General features: G+C 37.2%; 1 protein-coding gene across 4 annotated transcripts in view; it reads left to right on the top strand.

The window, feature by feature from the left end:
• Kiaa1328 (KIAA1328 ortholog) overlaps positions 1 to 23,151 on the top strand; it is a 300,949-nt gene that overhangs the window by 22,718 nt on the left and 255,080 nt on the right. For all 4 annotated transcript variants that reach the window (XM_048442598.3, XM_048442599.3, XM_085700040.2 and 1 more), the window contains one exon: positions 22,452 to 22,567. In XM_048442598.3, coding sequence (XP_048298555.3) covers positions 22,452 to 22,567 — 116 coding nt within the window. The remainder of the gene's footprint in view (positions 1 to 22,451; positions 22,568 to 23,151) is intronic.

The raw sequence follows: 23,151 nt of genomic DNA, 5'->3' as shown, positions 1-23,151 counted from the left end.
TACTTGTTTAGGTGGCTGCCTCAAAACTGCATCTGGGAATTTCTTGAATTATGGCATTTGAGAACTAAGAATTCTCAAGTTAGTACATTAGAATGTCTTTATTCCCTATGCTATTAATTTATATATAATTGATTGTAACACAATTATTGATCATTTGATGTGTATGTTCTATCTTTAAATCATTGTTAAAGGACATAATTATCATCTTATACTAAAAATTTTGATAGTTTAAAAGTATTTGAATATTCTAAGTTAACAAAGATATCTAAAAGATATACTTCTGTAACATATTAGTTTTTACAGAGGTCAAAATATTACATCTTTATTTACTCTATACTATAGTTTTCTTTCCAGTGGTCAGTGGGCAGAAAAAAATTGGTCCAGTAAGATTGAACGAGAGGAAGAAAAGTCCCATCTATAATTATTTCTTTTTAGTATTCTTCAGTCTGTGACAGTGTTTTATTCCTTCTTGGCCTTGTCACTTTCAATGAGTAGTAGTCATATGTTTTGTAGAATTTTCCTAAATATGGATTTGTCTGTTTTCTCTTAATAAGATTTAAGCACTGCATTTATAACAAGAGTAGGAAAGAAGTGGTGTGCTTTTTGCTGACCCTAGGTGAGGTGGGGACTTACTGCTCCATGTTTCTGCATTATGAATTTGGTTTTTCCATGTTTTAAATAGTATATATTGTAATTTTGTGGGATATAATCTAATGCTGACTAATGCTTTGTTATTAAACTTGCTCCAACTTAGGAAATGGAAAAGGAATTGTAAGGAAAATAAGTGCAAAAACATGTAGGTAAGCATATGCATTTATATAATTAAGTCTAATGACTTAAAGGATATTATTCCTTATCTTACAATAATAAAGATGTACAACAAACTGAAAACAGAGGACTTTAAAATAGAGTTGAGATGGAAGAGTAACCAATTAGCCTAAGTTCTAAGGAGAACTGTGTTGCTCATGAAAGGCAGCAGTAAGTACTAACATACCTGACCATTCTGGAAATAAATGGGATTTTCAGCTAAAAAGTATGTGTGAGATTGCCAAAGGCCAACATTGGGCAGGCAAAAATGCGATTCCCTGGGACAGCAAATATTCCCTGGGACCCCCCTAAAAAAAACTGTTTTGACAGTGTTTGTTCATAGGCTCTATTTGGCAAGAAAACTGATTTCTCTTGGTGCAGGTGTTGGAAGGGAAACAGCACTTGCTACAGGGATGACAGGAAAGTTCTCTTGGTGTGGGAGGTCCTTCTGTCTATGTGTTGCTTTTATTGGTTAATGGCTTGGCCTGATAGGGTAGAACAGAGCTAGGCGGGGCTAGGCGGGGAAGACTAAGCTGAATGCTGGGAGAAAGGAGGTAGAGTCAGAGAGAAGCCTTGGAGCCACTGGAGACAGACATGCTGAAACTTTATCCGGTAAGCCACGTGGCAATACAGAGATTAATAGAAATGAATTAAATTAATATGTAAGAGTTAGCCAATAAGAAACTAGAGTTAATGGGCCAAGCAATGATTTAATTAATACAGTTTCTGTGTGATTATTTTGGGACTGAGCTGCTGGGGACCATCAAGCAGCTCTCTCCTACTACATTCTCTGTCTTCCTCTGTAAAACAAAACACATTTTCAGGAATAGAATGTATGTTTCTTAAAAAGCCACGTAACATTGTGGGAAGGAGGCACAAAACTGAATGGAAGCAAGAGTTATATACTGGTCCCCAAATTATAGAAGAAATATAAGAATACCTCTTAAACCCAGGTTGCACAAGACTGTTTAGCATAGGCATAATTACAGCAACATCAATCAAAAGTAAACTACCAAAATCCCGACTACCATGTGTATAGTAAATATATAAATTCACCAGACTAGGAAAGTATAAAGCTGAGGTTGGGGAAGACATTGAGAAGAAGCATCTGGCCTACCTGAAGGGAAGTGTTGCCTTGAGGAATATGATGCCTGTGGTACACTGAGGATCAAGAGTACCAGCAAACCTCAAAGCAGTCTGTTCATATGAAATTAGTAAAATCTGAGCCATGGGAAGGTCTGCTTAGTTCTGAGCACTGGAATTATACTCATCTTCTTTATTGAGCTTCCAAGATATTCAGACATGAGTAAACCATGAGGCACAGAGAAAGCAGAGAGATCTGAGAGACAGCAACAGAGGCAGATGCAGTTGGGATGCACATACTGCTGAGCAAGCTGATGAGGATTTAAAGCCATTGATGAGCACATTTATAATCTGTGTTCTCTATGGGTGTTCAATGCATTACAACAAAACATATCAGCTTAAAGTAATGGTAAGCTTCTTGGAGGCTTTGCTGTTTGAAGAAATTTTGAGCCCAAACAATCTTTTAACATGTCTTTTCTGTTTATATTGAGATATAGACTTTAATTTTTTTAATGCCTCAACAAAAGTTTCATCTTTGCTTTTATCTCTGACACATGTTTTACATGGTGTTATCCAGGATTTAAAATACACTGAGAAGTATATTTTAAAAAATTCAGCCTGCCCCTCCGCCCCTGAGAGAGGAGGGGGAGAATGTGTGCATTGTGTATAAAAATCTTTGAAATCGCTAAGGCCTTGCTTATTGTAGCTTAATGGTCTTTATTCAGTTTCCTTTTTCTTTTTTTTTTTTAGAGTGAATCCAAATCTTTTTTTTTTTTTTTTAGTAAATTTTATTAAATTATAAAAGTTTCCATTTCCACCCCCCCTCCCAACACCCTCCCACTCCCCCTACTCCCCCTCCTCCTCCCTCTTCGTCCCCCAGGGCAGTCAGGGTTTCCTGCCCTGTGGGAAGTTCCATTTCCTTCCCCCTCCCTCCAGGTCCAGGAAGGTGAGTGTCCAAACAGACTGGATCCCCAAAATCCATTATATGTAGAGGAAACAGGTCCCAGTGTCATAGTCAATGGCTTTTCAGAAAGACTTCGGGTCAGCCACAGTCAGAGAATCCGGCCAAATTCGGAGAGTCTGGTTAGGTCACGTCCTCTTTCAGTCCCAGTCCAACTGGCCATGGTAAACTCTCATCAGATCCGTTCCCTTGTATCAGTGGGTGATAGCATCCCTCGCAGTACTGATTTCGTTTTTCATGTTCTTCCTCCTTCTGCTCCTCATTTGGACCTCGGGGGGCTCAGTCCGGTGCTGCAATGTGGGTCACCGGCTGTATCGCCGTCCTTCGTCAGATGCAGGATCTCCTGGTGGATAGCTAAATAATCTTCATCAGGTTCATCTTCATATTTAGCTTCTCTAGGATCACGAATAATAGGCTCAGAGACCTTTAATTATGGTTAGAATCCACTTATGAGTGAATACATACCGTGTTCCTCTTTTTGGGTCTGGCTTACCTCACTCAGTAAAGCAAATCTCAAGCAAAACTCAAGTAAAGTAAATCTTTGAAATCGCTAAGGCCTTGCTTATTGTAGCTTAATGGTCTTTATTCAGTTTCCTTTTTCTTCAGCCAGTTTCTATAAGCATCAAGAAGAAGCAGGCCAACACCTTCAACATTTACTTGACTCTTTGACTTCCATTGGAATTAGCAACAGTGAGCATAACAGAAGTCAGTGTCTTTTGTGACCTAATCTTAGATGTGGTATTTGTGATTTAGCCCTAACCTTAGCAACAGTAAATGAATAATACCAGGATAGAGGGTTATAGTTACATCTTTGAATTTATCACAGTAACATTGTTTTTTAAAATAGTTTATTTTGATGTATTTTCTGTAGATATCTAAATGTTTCTTATAGAACAGTGTCACCTGTACAAAGAAACTTTGTTTCTTTCTTGTCTGTATGTATTTTCTTTTCTTGCATTGACTTTCAGACATTTCTAAAGTTTCATTTCTAAACATTTCAGAGTTGTAGTTGACAGACTTCCTTCTTATAGAAGTATAAGGACAGAAACAAATTGTTCTTTTTGTTCAACCTTTTAAGTTGATAACTATAAGGAATTTTTCATAGATGATGTTTATTAGATTGGAGGAATAGTTCTTTTAGTACTCAGATTAATGAGATTTTTTATTATGGAAGATTGTTTTTAGCAATTGCCTTTTCTATACTTATAGACGGGCATATAAAGTTTCATATTTTTTATCTGGGTTAATTTTTTTAAACTTCTATTCTTGCACATGTGTCTGTGTATGTGTGCCTTCTGAGTGTAGGTTCTGATGGGAGGCATTGGATCTCCAGAATCTAAAGCAATGATTATCAAATTTCCTCATGCTGTAACCCTCTGGTATAGTTCCTCATGTGGTGTTGATTTCCAAACATAAAATTATTTCATTCCTACATTATAACTATAATTTTGCTACTATAATTATCAACTATAATATCAATATCTGGTATGCAGGATAGCATATATTAGAAATCCAAAGGGATCACAACCCACAAGTTGAGAACCACTGATCGAGCATTTCAATTGTGAGCTAGGAACTGAAGTAGGGTCTTCTGAAAGAGCAATAAGCACTTCAACTGCTGAGTCTTCTGTCCAGCTCTTTGTTTTTGCATAAATGGTCTCATGTAGCTCAGACTGGCCTGAAAGTCACTATATAGCTGAGAATTTCTGCTGATTTCTCTGTCAGCTGTTGTTATTATTGTACAGGGCTTGTCTTTTTATTTGTAGTTTTTTAAAGGACCTCCATAAATGTGACAAGCATGAATAAATACAATTTTACTTTCTTTTCATAATATGTATCTTTGTGGTTTTTAAACTATCTTTTGATAATTTCATATAGGAATACTGTTATTTCATCATTTCCACCCCTACAACTTTTCCTTTCTCCTCCATTTTTTTCTCAAATATTTGATCTTTTCTTTGTTGATGTTTTACACAAATACATACATATATTTGTATACACATATATACATACATATATGGGTTCATTTAGTGTTGATTGTATGTATATTTGCTTAAGTCTGGCCACTTAGGATCAGAGAACTTATTAGGGGACTACTCATTGGAGAAGACGAATTCTCAGCACCTACTCATTGCCTGTATCTGTTCATTCTAGGGCTGGGGCTTGTGGGGTTTACCCCATCCATGTAGGCATGGCAACTGGTGGTGGTATTGTTCAGGTTTTGTTAGGCAGCAATTTTGTGGAGATTTCGTGGGTACAGCTTCACTGTTATATTTAGATGACAAGATCTTGCTGAAGATGTGCTGGTCCTCTGGCTCCCACAGTCTTCCCCTCCCTCTTTCTCTTGCTCCCTCCCTGAGTCCTCTGTGTAGAGATTGTGTTGTAGAGTATCAGTTGCAGTTGAGCACCCCACGGTAAGTTGTTCTCTACTTCTGTAATGGTCTCTATCTGCTAAAAAAGACACTTCTCTAATGATGGGTAAGAACCACACTTTATCTGTGAGTGTAAGGATAAATATTTAGAATGCAGTAGGAAATAATACTGGTTTATGGAAGTGGTGGTAGTAGATTCTCCTTTAGTGTTCATGATCTTCTTTGCCAGCCACAGGTAGTTGGCTGGATTTATGGCCCTAGATACCTACCATATGGTCCTGAATTCCCTACCATTGAGCTGGTCTTAAGTACAATGTGTGTTGGTTACACACAATAATAAAGTACCACTACTACATCTTTGGGGATACTTTGTTATAGTGGTTATTGTTGTGTTTGTAGGCTGTACAGCTGGGTAGGACTATTGATTGCTTTTCTCCCTTGGCAGCTTGCACATCACCATCTGTTATCATGCTAGCTAGTCCTTGGGAAGAGGCTTCCAGGTCAGTTCCAGCTGAATTCCTCCAAGTCCTGTGTCTAAAGTGTGTGGTCTCTGCAGCAACAGTTAAGTCTGGGAGTCAACCAAGTAGCAATATAGCAATAACCTAGATTATTTGAGAAATTTCTTGGATGCCCCTGATCAACAACTCAAAAGGAGATTTCCAATTTTGGCCCTAGGGTTTTTGTTATATAGTTTGTGGTTCTTGGGGTGAGTATTATCACCCCAATTGGTGTAAATTAATTTAAACTAATATGGGTGTATGCATATAGTAGATGTGTAATTGTAATTAATCATAAACTTATATTTTCTTAAGGATTTTTCAAGCAACTTTATTGTCATGTATTCTTTTCCCTCACCTCCGTATTGCCCTCCTCCTTTCCCCAAGTTAAAGTGTCCCCCGATTATTTTTATTACTCCCCTACACAGCACCGCTACGGCCTTGTTATACTTCCCTGGTTTCTGTATTTATTCCATCTAAATATTTAGATCCCTATAGACTCCACAAATAAGCAAGAACGTGCAGCATCTGTCATTCTCTGTCTGGGGTTACCTTTTTCAGTATAAGATTTTCTAGTTCCATTCATTTACCGGGAATGTCATGGTTTTCTTTTTATTTACATTTGAATACTATTGTAAATGTGTACAACATTTTCTTTATCTAGTCATCATTTGCAGGACATTGAGGTTGTTTTTGGTTTCTAGCTTTTTTGAATGGAGTGGCAATAAACATGACTGAGCAAGGATCTGTGGAGTAAGATGTGAAGTCCTTTGGTAAATCTACTTTTGGCATTTTGAGAATTCTCTGATCTTCATCATTGCTGTAACAGTTTGCAATTCACAAACAGTGGATGATGGTTCCCCTTTCTCCACATTTCACCAGCATTTGTTGATCTTAGCAACCCTGATTGGTATAATATGAAATCTCAAAGTAGTTTCAATTTGCATTTATTTAATTGCTTGGATGTTGAAGACTTAGAAATCAATAGTCTCTGTGTTCAGATCCATTGCCAAGTTTTTAGTTGGATTGTTTGTATTCTTGACTGGTTCTTTGCATTCTTTGTATATTCTGGAAATGATATATAGCTGGCAAAGATTCTTTCACACTTTCTGGGCCTTTTCATTTTTATTGATTACTTACTTTGCTACATAGAAATAAGCTCTTAATTTTGTAAGGTCCTGTTCATCAGTTGTTGGTTTTAATTAATTTTAATTGTTGGAAAATTGAGTCCTGTTCAGAAAGTTATTTTTATATCTATATCTTGTAGGTACTTTCTATATTTTCTTGCAGCAATTTCAACAATTCAAATTTCATACTGGAGTCTTTGGTCCATTTGAAGTTGATGTTTGTGCAGGGTAATAGATATGGGTCTGATTTCATTCTTAGTACTGTGTCTGAAAATCAGTATGCTGAAAATCAATCACTTGAAATCAAATTTCAGTCAAAAATCAATTTTGATTGTAAATAAAAATATGAGACATGTTCTGAACTCTCAGTTTTGTTTTATTAATCTATAGGTTTATCACACCATCTTTATCAGTGAAGTTGTTAGTAAGTTTTGAAATTGAGAGGCCTATACATGGCCTATGGGATCCAATTCAAGGCCCACAAGCTTGTGGATGGCATGCTTTAACCCCAAACCGTCTCCAACCCAACTATTGTGTTATAGTAGTTCACAGGCTTTCATTTGTTTTAGTCTTTCTTTCTCTCAGCAGTATTTGCAGTTGTCAGGTATTAAGGCTAGTATTCCTTATGTTGATTTTACCCGATTACATTTTATTCTCATGATGTAAGGGCAGTTATTTCCATAATTATATTTGAGTAGTTTACTACTACAATATAAACATACAGCTGGCTTTTGCAATTTTCTGTGGGAACCTGTATTTTCTATGATCTCCTTTATTACAGTACTTTTTAGTGAATTTTATAATTTTTTCATCTTTGTGTAGTTTCCAGCATCAAATGAGAGTAGGGGATATGGTCACAGATAATTTCTTAGTTTTGTATATGAAGTTACATGATATGAGGTAGACATGGGTTCACTCTTTCATTAGAGTCTGGATACCAGTCTCTCTATTGCTTGATTGCCTTGGCTGTCAACTAATACTGTGTTGAATTCCTGGTTCCTGAACATAAGCAGAATTACTTCAGCATTTCACTATTAAGTATAATATTTTATAGGTTTATAATAGATGGTCTTTTTTCTCATTTTTAATTTTCTTAATATTTTTTATAACTTTTATTTTTAAAATTAAAATATACTTAAAATATATCACTTTCCCCCTTCCCTTTCTGTCCTCTCATATACTGCCCTTTCTCAAGTTCATGACTTCTTTTTCTTTCAATGTTTTCTTACATACCTATATATTTTTCCCTAGTATATAAATATCGCCTGCTGAGTCTGTATACTATTATTTTTATATATACGTTTCAGTGCTGACCATTTGTTCTAGATACCCAGTTGGGGGTCTCTTACTTTGGGAAGTTTAGTTCTCCCACTGTCGGCATTCCTTAATTGCCTCTAGTTTTTATATAGGAATGGGGTCCCATTACATTTGCCCTTTCCATGTTAGCATTTTGTTGGTATCATCTGGTAGGTTTTTTTCTATTTATTGAATTTTTTAATCATAAAATTCTTTTATATTTTTTCAAATGCTTTTTATATATCTACTATAGATAATCATATACGTTTTGTCTCTGGTTCTATTAATGTATGGTACATTGCATGAGTTAAGTTTTAGATATTGTACTGACTTTACATTCCTGAGGTACATCTCAGCTGGTCGTGACATATGTTTTTATATATCTAGATTCTGCTTGCTAGTGTCTTGCTGAGGAATTTTTGAATCTATATTCATAAGAGATATGTATTTGTAGTTCTTAGAATCTTTGCTAATATTGCTTCATCTGTTATTTATAAAGTACTGTATTCCTTTAGACAGTACATTTTAAATTTCTGCACAGTGTTGAAAGTTGTCAAGAGGAAATTAAAGCATTTCATTGAAATATATTTTACTTTTCAAATCCATTAATTTTTCTTTTAACCATGATGTTGTTTGTTTGGAAACCATGTGTCCCTTTCTCTTGGGAAGTATTCTATGAAACTGTTCTTTCTCCAAAGGGAGAAATGATGTAATTATATAATAATCTCAAGATGTGGAGTGTAGGCTGAGGCTGCTCATTCGTTTCCCAGCCATCCATACCTGAAATAATCATACAACTGTATTAATTAAAACAGTGTTTGGTCTACTAGCTTACACGTATTTCTAGCTAGCTCTTACATCTTAAATTAACACATCTCTCTTAATCTGTGCATCACCATGAGGTCATGGCCTAGTAGGAAAATTCCATAAGGTTCCAGCAGGTATCTTTCTCCTTCAGCAGCTACATGCTTTCTCTCTGACTCCACCTACTGTCTCCCTGTATCTCTTACAGCCTGACTTTATTCTGCCCTGCTATAGACTAAAGCAGCTTCTTTTATTAACCAATGGTAGTAAAACATTCACAGCATACAGAGGGGAATCCCATATCACCTCCCCTTTTCTGTCTAAATAAAAAGGAAGGTTTTAATTTTAACAAGTTCTGTGGAGTATAATATCAAGTGCTTTGGGCATATACCAAGGAGCGATATTGTCATGTCATGTGGCAGATTTATTTTCAGCTTTGAGAATTTTCCATATTAATTTCCATACTGACTGTACCAGTTTATATTCCCACCAACTGTGAATTGAATGAGGTTTCTCTTTTCCCTACAACCCTTCCAGCATTTGTTGTCAGTTGTTCCATTGATCTTTGACATTCTGACATGGATAAGGATGAAATCTCAAATTGTTTTGATTTGCATTTTCCTAATTGATAGGGATGATGATGGGTTTTCTTGTGAGATTTTGCAGCCTTTTTTTTTTTTGAAGTTTTATTTTAAAAACTGCTCAGGTCCCAGGCCTGCTTTTCAGTTGGGTCATTTATTTATTTGACTGGTTTCTTTTAGTTCTTACTGTGTTCTAGATATTATTATTACTCTGTCAGATGTATAGCTGGCAAAGATTCTGTCCCATTCTGTGGGCTTCCTCTTCACAGGGTCTAATTTTTTCTTTAGCTTTGCTGAACCTTTTAAGTTTCATGATGTTCCATTTTTCAATTGTTAATCCTAATTCTTGGGAGAATTATTCAGGACGTTCTTTCTAACACTTATATCATGTAAAGTTCTGCCTGTGTTTTCTTCTGGCAGTTTTGGTGTTTCAGGTTTCAGATTTAGGTCTTTGATCCATTTGGAGTTATTTTTTTATGACAGGTGATAGATACTGTTCTAATCTCTTTCTTCTGAATGTGGACATCTAGTTTTCACATCACCATTTGTTGAAGATGCTTTCTTTTCTTCAACTTACAATTTTGTCTCTATTAAATACATGTCTGAAGTTATACTCACTTCTAACTTCTATTTTATTTCATTGCTCTTGATGACAATCTTTGTGCCACTACTTAATGGTTTTTATTAGTTTGACTCTATAGTATGTCTTAGATCTGGAATGGATATCCCTCTAGCAGGTTTTTTGTTCAAGATTGTTGTAGCTATCTGAGGTCTTTTGTGGTTCCATATGAATTTTAGGGTACCTTTTTATGTTTTTTTTGTGTGTGAAGAATTAGATGAGGGTTTTTGATTGGGATTACATTGAATCTGTAAGTATATTTCAGTAAAATATTTATTACCACAATATTAATTGTACCAATCCATGAGCCTGGATGTCTTTCTATTTTCTTGTGTCTTTTTGTACTTATTTTTTAAGATACTTAAAGTTTTCATTGTTAAGTTCCTTTACTCCTTTGGTTAGGCATATTCTTTCATATTTTTTGAGGCAATTTTAAATAGGAGTGTGTCCACAATACTTCTCTATATGTTGAGTGTATAGAAAAAAACTATTATTTTGTGCAAATTGACTCTATCTTTTCACATTATTGAATTAGTTTATTGTTTTCCTCAAAGTTTTCTTATATAATTCTTGGGGTCTCTAACATATAGTATCATATTATCTTATATGATACTTATAATATGATAGTTTGACTTATTTTTCCCTTGTTTCTGTTTGATTTCCTCCTTTTATCTTATTACTCCAGGTAATACTTTGAGCACAGTGTTGAAAAGAAGTAGGTGTTAGTGTCCAGGCACACCTTGGCCCTATCCTTTGGGAACCTGGCACAGTGTGTCACACCTTGTCATTGGGCTCTATTGTCTTCCTTGGGAGAGAGGGTGAGAAGGTGCAGTGTCAACATCTCAGACACTGGTAGTCAGTTAGAAGACATACAACAGACTCGGTCATTTAACTGCAGGAAAAACATATATTCTCCCAGCATCCAGGTGTTCTGATCAGTTGACATTGCATGGTCACACCTGTTTGGCTAGGGACAGTCAGTACCTCTGACAGAGGTCATCCCTTATTGGCTAGGCATGGTCAGGACCTCTGACAGTGCCAGGGAGACTCCAGGTTTGCTCCTTTTGGCCTGGCAGGCCTTAATTTTCAACAACACCTCACCCCTCTGCACATGGCAAGCAGTTCCCTGACTGTATGTAGATGCAAAGGTCCCTTTAAGAGACAAACTCCACCCATTCCCAGTCTCTCTCCAGTCTGTTCTTCTGAAGAGGCAAGTCGACCTTTGGCTCTTTCTCTTCCTCCTCTCTCTTCCCTAGTCTCTCCCTCTCTCTTTCTCTGTCTCTCTCTTTTCTCCCATTATCCATTCCCTTTATCTCAATAAACTCCACACTCAAACTGTTTCTATGGTGAATTTGTCTGTCCCTCACCTACCTTTGGACCCACCCTCCATGGGACCCACTGCAAGGATCCCTCTCATGCATAACAAAAACAGAAGGGATAGTAGATATCCTTCTCTTGTTCCTGACTTTAGTAGGATTCCTTCAAGATTTTACTACTTAGGATTATGTTGGCTGTGGACTTCTCATATCTCTTATTATGTTGACATATATTTCCTCTTGTTTACATTCTTTAGAACTTTATCATTAAGACATGCTGGATTTGGTCAGAGGGCTTTTCTTTATCTATTGAAATGATCATGTGATTTTTATCTTTAAGTCCAGTTATGTATTTTATTATATTTATTGATTCACAAATATTGAACCATTCCTGCACTTAAGCGATAAAGCCAACTTGATGATGATGGATAATCTTTTGATATATCTCAATGTACTGTTTACAAACATTTTAATGTATATTTTTGAGTCTATGTTCATCAGGGGATATCAACTTACAGGTTTTTTTTTGTAGAAGGAATTTTGGTCTGTTTATACTGTTTCTTTTTTTTCTTCTTCTTTTTTGAGTAGGTTACATAGTATTGTCTGTGGGTCTTCTTTGAAAGTCTGGTAGAATTATGCTGTTAATCCATTTGGTCCTGGGCCTTATTTATTTATTATTTTTAGCTGAATGCTTTATTAGGACTTCAATGTCCTCCTTTGTTATGGGTCTGTTGATGAGACCCATAGGTTGTTGAGTTCTTCATGATTTGATTTTGGTGTTTTTTTCTGAATCTATGATTTCATACATTTTGTTTAGGTTTTACATATGTGGCACTTTGAATGAAAATGGCCCACATAGATCCATAGGGAGTGGCTCTATTAGGCGGTGTGACCTTTTTGGAGTATGTGTGACCTTGTTGAAGTAAATATTTAACTGAGGGTGGACTTGAACTTTCCGAAGCTCAAACCCATGCCCAGTGTCACTCTTCTTCCTGCTGCCTTTCAATCCAGAAGTAGAACTTTCAACTACCTCTGTAGGATCAAGACTGCCTGTGTGCTGCTGTGCTTCCCGTCCTGACTAAATTGGACTAAACCTCTGAACTGTAGGTCATTTAAATGTTTTCCTATGTAAAAATTGCTATGTTCATGGTGTCTCATCACAACAATAGAAATCCTAACTGAGACGGAAATTGGTACCAGAGACTGGGGTATTGTTCTGATAGCCCAGATCCTGCTTTTGTTTGGAGGAATAAATTGCCATGGTTATGGAGTCTCTTCATAGCAATAAAACCCTAAGACGGTAGCTTAATGCAATAAAAGTTTTTAAAACATTTCTATGTAATATTCTGAATTTCTTTAGTGTCTGTTCTAATTTTTTCTTGTTTAGTCTCTCTCTCTCTCTTTCCCCCCTGCCCTGCTCAGATTTCCTCTTTTTTGGCTGATTGGGCCAAAGTTCTGTGAATCTTGGGCCACAAACTGTCGCAAAACCAGCTCTTAAGCTTATTGGTGTGTATTGTGTTCTTTTTTTTCCCCTATTTTATTTATTTTCATTCTGACTTTTATTATTTCTTCCATCAACTGGGCTTAGACTTTTTTCCTCTGGTAGGACTGAGGTTTACTAATTCTGTAGATGGTAAGGTTGGTTGTCTCCTATTAATCCCACCAATTGAGAATAAGGCCACTACCACGGTTTAAAGCCAAATTTGAAGAAACTTTAATCAAATACTGGCTGAGTGGAAGGAACCTGGCCAGATCTATACCCAGGTTCTTGGGAAATGGCCCAGGATTAAGTATGGCAAGGACATAAGAAGGAAAACACATAATTCATTGCATTTCCATTAGGTCTTACCAGGGACAAGCATATATCCTGACATATTTCCTGCTTATTTACCTCCCACCCACATGTGATAAAGCATATCCAGTGCAGATGGGTCAGACAAACTTGTTTAGGGGAGTGAAAACACGTGATTTGTTATCTCCCATAAACAACAGCCTCCAGCATGTCAGGAACTATCTGTCCATGGGCAAGGGGCTTGCAGATCAGAGACATTTTTATTTCATGGATCTCTTATGCATAGTAATTAAACTTAAAATGTAACTTTGACTCTCACACTTCCTAGTGTTCTTTTATACACACAAGTAAGAGTCTTCAGTAGAAACAGTTTTCAAAATTAACACTTCCAAATCTGAGAGTTCCAACTCTTGGGGATGGTGGGGCAAATGAGTCTTAAAAAGGCAGAGTTCTTGCCAGAATGGGCATAAAATATGTCAGCCAAATGTCATGCCAGGGTTGCTTTGACTTTGGTTTGTTGCTTCGGTGTTGATTAGTCAGTCTGTATCTTTTGATTGGAGAATGAGGTCATTGATATTTAAAGTTATTATTGAAATGTGTGTGTGAATTGTGGTCATTGTGTTGTTGATTTTTGATGATGTTTGTGTTCTCAGTGGCACTTTGTAATTTTTTTAATCATTATAGCTTCACTTTTCTTTCCACGGTATCTCTGCGGAGCACATTTCTTCAGCTGAAAACATTACTTCATATTTTCTTTAGGTTTGGTTTGATGAATATATATAAAGACTATTTATATCGTTGGAAGTCTTTCTTTTTCCCCTAGTTATGTGAGTAGTTTAACTGGGTATATTAATCTGTGATAGCTGTCATAGTTTAATACTTGAAATCTCTTGATGCAGGCTCTCTGACTTTCATAATTTCCATGAAGAAATAAGCTGTTATTTCTGGTGGGTTTTTCTTTATATGTGATTTTTGTTTTTCTCTTACAGCTTTTAATACATGTTATGTATACTTAGTGTTTTAGCTATGATAAGATGTGGGGATTTTTATTTTACTTGGTGTTCTATGTGCTGGTATTTGTGTGGGTGTGTTTTTCTCACTTTGGGGAAATTTACTTCTATGATCTTGTGGGAGATCTGGTTTATGCCATTGAAGGCCATGACTCTGGGTGAGGCATGGGAGCCCCATGGGCTACAAGAGGTGGAAGTGGGGGCGGGACAAATCAGTGGAGATTGAGAGGAAGGCAAAGGAGGGGGGCAGGACAAACACCAGGCTACAAATCAGAGGGATCCATAAACTGCAGGTTATGGAGCCTTTAGATAGACCAATTTAGAAGGATTTTTTGTAAAAGGCCCCTCAAGAGCATTTGAGTAATCTGCTTGGAACTGTAAGGACCTTTTTTTTTTTTCAAAGTTTATTAAATTATAAAAGTCTCCATTTAGCTAAAGCTATACAATGGAAGAAGGAAAGCATCTTTAACAAATGGTGCTGGCATAACTGGATGTCAACCTGTAGAGGATGAAAGTAGATCCATATCTATCACCATGCACAAAACTCAGGTCCAAATGGATTAAAGACATCAACATTAATCCGACCACTTTGAACCTGATAGAAGAGAATGTAAGGACCTTTTTTTAAAAGTCTATGCCCAATGGGACTCAAGTCTGTCGAGATGCCTCCACCAAACACAGTCCTTGAGTCAAAACAGGGGTGTATGAGAAATGAGTGGGGGACGTCTCTCTACACCCAAGTTCTATCTCAGTGAAAGCCTGGCTTTTGCCGTGCGGTTCATGCTCCCAGCATGGTCCTCAGCTTCAACCAAAGCCCGAAAAGCAAATGGGTCACCCTGGGGACCCTGCCAGCATAGAGCAAAAGAAGGAGAACTCACCGAGTCTGAAGTGGAGTGTGGCGGAAAGCATGGGGGATGGGAGTTTTTCAGCACGGTATTACTGTGCCCATAGGAAAAATAGACCCATCTCAGTAGGACCTCCAAGATGTTAGGAATATTTCTTAACTGAGCCTCTCCGCAGGCAAAGAACTCCAATCAAACCAGATTAGACCGAATCAAAAATGCCCATGTTTAATGAATGCCATGCTCTCCGGTGGCCGGGAACATGGCAGGAGGAAGATGGAGATCACATGCAAAACTCGAAACCACATGTTTCTTTTGTGTGTGTGTGTGTGTGTGTGTGTGTGTGTGTGTGTGTGTGTGTGGTGCCCGAGCACCACATAAGTACCCTGTGTGAGTGGTCCTGACCCTCCCCAAGGAGGGGTCAGCATTTGGCAGGCTGGGAGTTTGAGTCCAAGCGCTTAGCAGGCTGGGAACTAGAGTCCAAGCACTTGGCAGGCTGGAATTGAAGTCTGGACTAGGGCAATTCCCAGGCCAGGGGCTGGGGTGACACTTTCAACTTAATATTACACTCCAGACTCCTTGTATATAGGGGTATTAGAGGGCTGGGGTCTCACTTTTGACCAAACAGTATTGTCTTCATTATTTATGTCAACCTTGTTTGCGTTTTCTTGGGCATCATCCAGGCATTTTTTTTTTCCTTAAATTCATTCTTTTTAATTTCACTTAACTCTTTCTTTTTGTCTTTAAACTCCTTGAATTCCTTAATGAAGTTTGATTGTTCTTTTAAATTCTGTATCCTAGGGTTCATTTTTGTAATTCTTATTGAACTGTTTTTTTTGAGGGGAGGGGGAGGGGAGGGGAGGTTTGTTTCATTTTTTCAAGACTAGTAGACTTTTGGAGGGAAAATACTGACTTGATCTTTTTTATATTGCTGATATTTTTGCAATGAAATTTGGGCATGTGTACTCCTTTGTTCAAAGTCTGATATGAACAGAGAAGGGACAAAATTGATTATGTGTGAGCTGGGTATGTTGTCTGTGGACTTGTTAGAAATCACTTTCATTATGTTGCTGTATGTCCCCAGTATCCTTCATCTCTCCTGGACTTTTGTCAGGAAAGGATGTTGGATAATGAGATGACCATATAGTTTATATCAGTTCTGTTCAGTGTGTTGAATTAATTTATGTAAGTTGAACCATTTGTGCATCTCTAAGATTAAATATACTTGCGCATGGTAGATAATCTTTGTGATGTATTTTTAATTCAGTTTGCAAGTACTTTGAGAATTCTTGCATTTCTGTTCGTAAAGGAAAATAGACAGTAACTTACTTCCTTTGTTGTGTAATTGTGACCTCATAGGAAGAATTAGGCCATGATCCTTCAGTTTCTATTTTGTGGAATAATTTGAGGAGTACTGACATTTATTTTTCTTTTGAAAATTGAGTAGAATTCTGTGCTAAATCCAACTGGCCCTGAGCTGGTTTTGGATGGGAAATATTTAATTACTGCTTCTATTACACTAGGGTTATAAAGTTATAGATCTATTTAAATTGCTCATCTGATCTTGATTTAATTCTGGTAAGTGATATGTATCAAGAAAATTATCCATTTCCTTTCAAATTTTCCATATGAGAGGGGTATAAACTTTTAAAGTGATTCTCTGGATTTCCTTGGTGTCTGTTATCATGACTGTCTTTTTTCTCTACCATTAGTACTAGCCAGCTTAGTGTTGATATTTGTTCTTGTCTTTGTTAGATGGATGTTCCTTTCCTTGGTTTCTATCGCCTGCTCTTGATCTTGGGAAAATGTGGTGGCTGTGTGTTGCCTGGTAGAGAGTGCTACTGCAGGTCAGTGAGTGGCAGAGATTTATGGATGTGAGCTAGGTGAAAAGGCTTCACTAAGAGAAAATGGGATCCTATTCACACCAACAGGTGGGGGGTCCTTAGGGTGTTGGAGATGTGGTCAGAAAGGGGGTTCCTGTTAGTAGGTTGCAGCAAGGTAGAGAATAATCTGGAATGACAGGGATGAAAGGTCCAGGATGATCCTGAGACTGAACCAAGAGGTGGAGTTAAATGGAGTTGAAGTGGAAGGAGGGAAACTGTAAGCAGGTTGTTACTGGGCTGAGGATGAAAATGGAGAGATTGTATTGGAGAACAGGAAGCATGGTATGTATCACCTGTCTGAGTTCCTGCCTAGTATAGTCACTGGTATTCCCAGGTAGAAAGTGTTTCTAGATTTAGGGAGATGACACCAAGGGATGGGGATGAATTAGAAGGGAGTGTTGAAGGGGTCTATAGTAAGAAAAAAACTGGGTCCACACCAAAGTTCTTGGAGTCTCTAGGGAATGGAGATAGGGTGGAAGGACAGACCCTTGCATGCAGGTTACTACAGAGAAGTGGGGAGACTGGAGAGAATGTAATAGAAGACAAGAGGAGTGTGAAAACTGCCTACCAGAGTCTAGGTCCAGTGTGACCTGCAAGGGTTCTAGGTAGAGAGTGCTGTCAGGTTTTGGTGGCTGACACAAAAGAATGGGAATGGGTTAGAATGGAGGGCCAAGAGGGTCCACAGGAAGGGGAAAGCTTGATCTACCACAAGTTTTGGCACAGTCTCCAGGGAACATAGATAGTGTCTCAAGTTCATGCTTTTCAATATGATTTACATATTTAATCCCTAATCTTACCTTCCTTCATTTCTAGAGTATCTGATAGAACATCAGATATTTTCAAAGCTATATATTTCTCTTTGAAATATTAGTTGTATTAAAATATACAACATAAGATAATACATGTTACTGTGAGAGGGTGGTGTTTTCATCACTTTTATTTCAGTGAGGAGAAACCATGACCAAGGCAACACTCATAAAAGAAAAACATTTAATTGGAGACTTCTTTACAGTTTCAGAGGTTTAGTCCATTATCATCATGGCAGAAGCATGGTAGCACACATAGTATTTGAGCAGTAGCTGAAAACTACATCCTGATCCACAGGCAAAGAAAGAGTGTGTGTGAGATAGACTCAGCCTGGCATGGACTTTTGAAAACTCAGAGTTTACCTCCAACAAGGCTACACCTACCCCGACAATGCCATATCTCCTAATCCTGCTCAAATAGTGCCATTTTATGATGACTAAGCATTCAAATATATGAACCTGTGGGAGCCATTCTTTTCCAAACCACCACAAAGAGCTTTTGATATTAAGACAGATAATATTATCTTACAGAGAAATATAAAATATTCAATAATACTTAAAGTAAAATATAAGATTTCAAAAGAAATCCATTCCTTCAGGCACTACTATTATTCCAGTCACTTAACACTAAGGGTTTTTTCCTGTTAAGTAAGAGGACAGTTTATGGATGTTTTGAGGAAGTCATCTGAAGAGTCTGTAAGTGATGGCAGTGGTAAATATGCATAAGCTATTGTTCTCCCTCCCAAGAATGAAAAAGCCAGCACTGGATGTGCACTCCTGGGCAGAGTTTCTTTCCTCTTAATGGTGCCAGTCCAGTTGTTCTCTCTATTTAGATTATTGCTTTGTTGACTAACCTATTGCCTATTCAAAGAGAGATGGAGGGTGAGATCTTTCGTTCTTTCTTTCTTTCATTTTTGTTTTTTGAAACAGCATTTCTCTGTACCTTTGGAGGCTATCCTGGAATCACTCTTGTAGACCAGGCTGGCCTCGAATTCAAAGAGATTGTTGCTTGCCTCCCAAGTACTGGGATTAAAGGCATTCGCCACCACCACCTGGCCTGAGAACTCTTATTGTTACTTTGTGCCCTGACACTGCTTCAATTAAAAATGTACACCATGATTCTAAATTTTTTCTTTCTGTACATATCTTTTAAAATATTGAGCATAAATGTTAAAAATTTGAAGACTTTTATAAGAGAGTAAATTAGAAACACAGAACCACCCTAAGAATCCTGTTGTAGGTGGAGACTGCTCATTCATTTCCCAGCTGCCCAGACCCAAATAATCACACAGAAACTATAATAATTACAACACTGCTTGGCCAATAGCGTAGGCATATTCCTGGGTAACTCTTATATCTTAAATTAACCCATTTCTGTTTAACTGTGTATTGCCATGAGGCTGCAGCTTACCTAAAGTTCTGGCTGTTGTCTTTCTTCTTCGACAGCTACATGGTGTCTCCTTGACTGTGCCCACTCTCTCTATATATCTCTGTTTGGACTTCCCACGTGGTTTCACTCTGCTAAGCCATTGAACAAAACAGCTTTATTCATCAACCAATTAAGCAACACATATACAGAAGGACATCTTACATCATCTCCCCTTTCCTGTCCAAGTAAAAACTAAGGTTTTAACTTTAACATAGTAAAATTACATATACAAACCAGTTAACAATCAAGAATTATAGTTACAATATAGTCTATTTGTGTTTGGTAAATTAAGGACAGTGCTCTATCATCTATTCTATCTTTGTGAGTCTAAAGTTTCATATCTAATTTATCTTTTATCATAACCAAGGAAAACTATAACTCTGTCTTCAACTCCATCAAGGACCCAAGAAGGATATAATATTACCTAAGTAAACAGGAAGTACATTGTAAGCAACTTCCAAAACTCTAGAATTGGCAGAGACTTCTCACTGCCTAGACAGTCACCCAAACTTCTTTTGTAACATTGCAGCATCCATCTTCAGCCGAAAGGCCCATAGTATCTGGCAGACTTTTCCATGAAGCAGGAAATGTGAAAGACTGTTTTGCCTATATTGGCAGTTTGTCAGTCACTTTCTTCTCTGTCCTGCAGAATGTCTGGCAGTTTCCTCTGTGAAGCAGGAACTCTGAAGGACCATCCTGAATGGTGCCAATGTTAGCCAACTACATCCACATAAAACCTGAGAGAACTTGAGAAGGGATTCTAGATGTAGAAGAACAGAGTTAAGCACAGCTTCTTGGTAGCTGCATATTTTTAGATGGGCTTTGTTGGTCATTAGCAGAGGTGTGGCTACTTTAAGAGCTAGCTTCCTGGTTCATGCTGGTTGCACAAATGACTGACTCTTTCAGCAGGTCCTGCTATGGAGTACTTATGGGGTTTGTGTGTAGTATGCTGCAAGTTGATTAATGGCAACAACATAAACCTGCTGCATCCCTGAATCTGCTGCAGTGAACTTGACTTATAGAGCTGGTAGTAAATGTACTTCCGCCATATTGATAGCCCAAGAGTGGCGGAGCCAGCATCCATGGCTGCTGCTACAACACTGCTTACTATTTTTAAATATTCCTTGTCAGAAAGGTATTTCAATTACACAGTAGGACAAATTCAGACATAAAAGACCTCTAGATGAGATGTATTATGTTTAAAAATGTATGTAGACTTGGGAGAAAGAGAAAAAAAGAGAGTTATAAAAATAGTTATTAAAAATAAAACAACGTCTTGAAAGAGACAGTAAAATATAAGAGAACAGACAGTCATAGATTAAAGGAATAAAGGTAATAAGTATTAAAAAGTAATGGAGAGAAAAAAGCTACACAAAGATGGAAAATATACAGAATTGGGATTATGTATGCTATTGTGTTTTCTTTAAATTTTTGACTATTAATGAGCTAACTCCTGAGAGACATTTTGTTGTGGGGTTGTTGCTAAACTAAACCAACATGTATTTTAAAGGTGTCTTGACTTCAAAATTTGAGTCAGAAGACATATTACTTGGAAAAGCTATTCTGCTTTTGTTTCCACAGGAGATGAGAACCTGTGGATGCCTTTCAGGCTAATGTGGTTTGATGGAACAAGACCCCCTGAAAGATCTTCTTGAACCCCTAAAAATACTTCTCCCCGCAAAAAGCAAGAAGAAGTTTAGAGAAAATAATGCCCAAATTCCCAAAATGATTGTTTGTAAATGTTTGTTTTCATTTAATGGGGGTATGGTATAGAAATGAATACTTTACATTGGTATGAATCTTGGTCTATTGATGCAGATGTAAGGACAATCTTGTTATTTGTATATTTCTACTCTTGTTTAAGGTATTATGTTTATACATTCATTAAAAATTAATAATTAAAAACTATATATTAATAGTTATTTATCATAGTCAAATTTGTAGTCATGTAAGTTAGGTTTTCTAGACAAATAAAGATGTATTTTAGTTAGACACTCTTCAACAATTCAAAGCCCTACAGAATATGACATTTAAAGTATTTTAAGAACATAGACTTTTCTTGACAATGGAACATATCTGCTTCTGGCAGTACCAATTACTTCAAAAGGTTGATGGGCATCAAAGACATTTGGTATGGAATTTGCCTTCAATTGAGAAGGCTAGCCATTTGTGCAAGAAACTGCTCTTGCCTGGACTGCTTGATGGTATGCTATAAGAACTGGACATGTAGGACCCACAGAAAAGTGACTGCTAAACTTTCCAAAAGACAGGATGGTCCTTCAGGGTTCCTGCTTCACAGAGGAAACTGCCAGACATTCTGCAGGCCAGAGAAGAAAGTGACTGACAAACTGCCAATATAGGCAAAACAGCCTTTCATATTTCCTGCTTCATGGAAAAGTCTGCCAGATACTATGGGCCTTTTGGCTGAAGATGGATGCCGCAATGTTACAAAAGAAGTTTGGGTGACTGTCTAGGGAGTGAGATGTCTCTGCCAATTCTAGAGTTTTGGAAGTTGCTTACAATGCACTTCCTGTTTACTTAGGTAATATTATATCCTTCTTGGGTCCTTGATGGAGTTGAAGACAGATAGTTATAGTTTTCCTTGGTTATGATAAAAGATAAATTAGATATGAAACTTCAGACTCACAAAGAAATATTGTAACTATAATTATTGCTTGATACTTGTTTTGTTATATGTAATTTTACTGTATTAAAGCTAAAAATGTTCCTTTTTATTTAGACAGGAAAGGGGAGATGATGTGGGATTCCCCTCTGTATGATGTATATATGTTTTATTTCTATTGGTTAATAAAGTAGCCACTTTGACACATGGCAGGGCAGAATAAAGTCAGATGAGAAATCCAAGCAGAGATCTATAGAGTAGGTGGAGTCAGGGAGATGTCATGTAGCTGCTGAAGGAGACAGATGCTGGAAATCCAGAACCTTACCAGTAGGCCACAGTCTTGTGATACATAGATTAATATAAATGAGTCAATTTAAGATGTATGAGTTAGTTAATAAGAAACCTGAGCTAATAGACCATACAGTGTTCTAATTAATATAGTTTTTGTGTGATTATTTGGGTCTGGGCGGCCGGGGAATGAATAAGCAGTCTCCACTTACATCCTGTATCAGAAATGTAGTTTGGGTGAGCTCGAGCTGTAGGCATGTGTCTTTATTCTGGTGAACTTTTTATTTTTTCCTCTTTTTTTGTCATTTCTTTTAGAGTAAGTGAAGAAAAGGAAGTGACAGAGGAACGACTGAAAACCGAGCAGGAATCCTTTGAGAAGAAGATCCGGCAGTTGGAAGAACAGAATGAACTGATCATCAAAGAAAGGGAAGATATCCTTTTGAAAGTTTCTTTCATTTTTATGTACAGTAAGTTTGACTCTTGTATGAAGAAATTGTATACTCCCGAGAAATAATTGTTCTAATTTATTACAGGGAATAAATCTGTATGTGCTGCCATTTCTGAGCAATCAGAAAGATACTTAGCAGCATGTGCTGTTGCTTCCTTTGTGCTTGATAAGGCCTTCCAGCTGTTCTGCTGCTGTTATTGCTCATACAGAACACATTTGTCAACTAAAACAGACAATAAGAAATTTGGGCTTTACCACAAAATGTTGCATCTTCATTAAATCCCCCCCACTACTATAATAGAGACTTAACTCATATTTAGAATTCTTCCTAGGTAAAGTTTAAACAGTTGAAAGGAATCCTGTTCTGTTATAAACATGAATAGAAAAAAATCTAGAAGTCAGAACAACAGCTTATAGAGTATATAGCTGTTGTAGTTGATAAATGCTTACACTATAGTATAAAACCAACAAGCAATGTCATGAAACAGAAAGCTTTGCAATTTAAATTTAGTAGTATTGAGCATACATGCGTGTGTATATGTACCCATGTACATAGTGTGTGGTTTG

The sequence above is a fragment of the Myodes glareolus genome, chromosome 13 (assembly GCF_982192425.1).
Source record: "Myodes glareolus chromosome 13, mMyoGla1.1, whole genome shotgun sequence".
NCBI lineage: Eukaryota > Metazoa > Chordata > Mammalia > Rodentia > Cricetidae > Myodes > Myodes glareolus.
Note: the sequence above shows the minus strand (reverse complement) of the source record. Positions and strands in the feature narration are given on the sequence as shown.